The sequence below is a fragment of the Limtongia smithiae genome (assembly GCF_038497785.1).
Source record: "Limtongia smithiae strain NRRL Y-17922 unplaced genomic scaffold V1518scaffold_33, whole genome shotgun sequence".
Lineage (NCBI taxonomy): Eukaryota > Fungi > Ascomycota > Lipomycetes > Lipomycetales > Lipomycetaceae > Limtongia > Limtongia smithiae.
In genome coordinates, this window is record NW_027117654.1 from 1 (window position 1) to 1926 (window position 1926).

Genomic DNA, 1926 nt, shown 5'->3' on the forward strand with positions numbered 1-1926 from the left:
CTTCGCAGGACTAAGGACCTCATTCGCTTTATACCCCTGGGATGGGTCGCAATTCATCCTCCTGCATGCCCTCCTCGCAAGTGAGGCACGACAAGCGACTGTGCGTAGTGGTCATGTAGTTCCACCTGCTCCATCCTGAATCCTGTCTACCTGATTAGGAGATATTGTTCTACATGCATGTTGTGTGTGGGCTTCCTCCGCGTCGACAGAGGAGAGGAAGTCAATTTGCCCCGCATCGCTAACAGGAGCAGCTTCGATACAACCATCCCATTCCTCACATTCCCCTCCATCTTGCCATTAATAAAGCCTGTCATAGCGTCATAATGATGCCACGAAGTGAAATAAACGTACTTTCCGCAGTCGCATCGTCTTTGAACCTCAATGAGGATTCGAATCCGTCCGCATCTGTCTCCCCCGGCGGGATCGTGCCCATCCGCTCAACAGGCTCGGGTCTGTAGCTACGATGGAAGAAAGTCATAGATGTATTGTGTCTCGAAATCGTAGGACTCATACTGTTGCGCGCTGCAGTTCATGTCGACGACCAACAGCGGTGAGTACAAATAGCGGTCTTCCTGAATCGGCTGACCAGAGCGGACTCACGTCCAGCAACAGCTGGACTTAGTACAGACATAGATGCGCAAGAGCAGAACTTACGGGACCGCGCATTTCTTCGAACGCCGTCGACACAGAGATGGACGCAGCCGCAAGAAGGAGCAAGACTGTATGCAATTTATAGCGGGAAGGATCACAAAATGCTGTCGGCGCTTTGGCGTCCGCGAAGCTGTGTGCGCGATGCTGACTCATGCAGCATGATCACTCGTCCATCGTGTGATTTCCACGCCTTCATTGTACACACCATCACCGTGTATTCTTGCTAATCCTACTCCTAACCATCTAATTCGCAATCATGCGTTCTGTCCACAACCCACCCAAACAAGCCACTAGTACCGTCGCGATCCACGCGTTCTTACACGCTTTGATAAACGGCTCGATAAATTCTTCCTGCACCCTGCCCCAGAACGATGAACGGACACAAAACCTATACATATTCGTCAATAAAAGCTCGCACTCCCATCTTCCGCTATACACGCCGTCGACAAACTGATATCTCGCTGTTCCCTCCGTGTTGATCTCATCTGCAGGGATGTAGTGGTGCGCATATGCCGTGGGCAGTACCGGTGCAGATTTTGCCCCCGCGCCGGGACGGAAGCGCTCTAAAATCCGCGTGAGCATGGATACAAATGTCGCCCGAGACGAGTCCTTGCAGTAGCATGGGCAATCGCAGTTGCATCTAAACAGATATGGCGGGCCATATCCTTCATAATCGTTGACGACATTGTTATGCAAGTACACAATCTTGCCGGTCTTCGAAACTTTTAGTGGTTGGCTTATAATAACGTGCCTATCTTCGAATGCCAAAACTCCGTGGAAATATAGCTGCGTGCCATTAATAATTTTGGTCAGGGTGAGGTCGACGTTGATGCCAGTCGTGTACGTCGGCGGAGGGAGAGCGCTGATGGGGTCCACGGAAACCCGGTCGGAAGACGTGACGGAGAGGACGTCGTAGATGTATTGTCGCTCGAGATTGTACACACACTTGTGTCGCGCCTCGTGGTCTTCCATTGCGATGGAGAGCACAGAGAGTACCAGGAGCTGATGTCCTGCATCGGTCGACGAGGACAGCGTGCTCAGATCCAGGAACTGCGGTGTTAGCGACGCACAACCACAACAAAATCAAACATACCAGCTGCCGTTCTGCAGTCGCGACAGATGCGGCCGCGAGGAGAAGCACCACGAAGCGCATTGTGGTGGTGGTGGTAATGGAGTGAGTGGTGGTCACGAGTTGATACAAGACAAGGAATAAGTGCTACACACATCGCGTACGATGAACTCCCGTGACTCGAACTTGACGACATTCAAGAACCA

At 51.9% G+C, this 1926-nt stretch overlaps 1 protein-coding gene across 1 annotated transcript; it reads right to left on the bottom strand.

Annotated features, from left to right (window-relative positions):
- Positions 1 to 894: 894 nt before the first annotated feature.
- On the bottom strand, positions 895 to 1804 carry V1518DRAFT_430151 (uncharacterized protein; the record flags this gene model as incomplete). The annotated part of the gene is made up of 2 exons (XM_066906168.1): positions 895 to 1701; positions 1745 to 1804. The coding sequence occupies 2 exons, from the start codon at positions 1802 to 1804 to the stop codon at positions 895 to 897; spliced, it is 867 nt and encodes a 288-aa protein (XP_066756761.1).
- Positions 1805 to 1926: the final 122 nt, after the last annotated feature.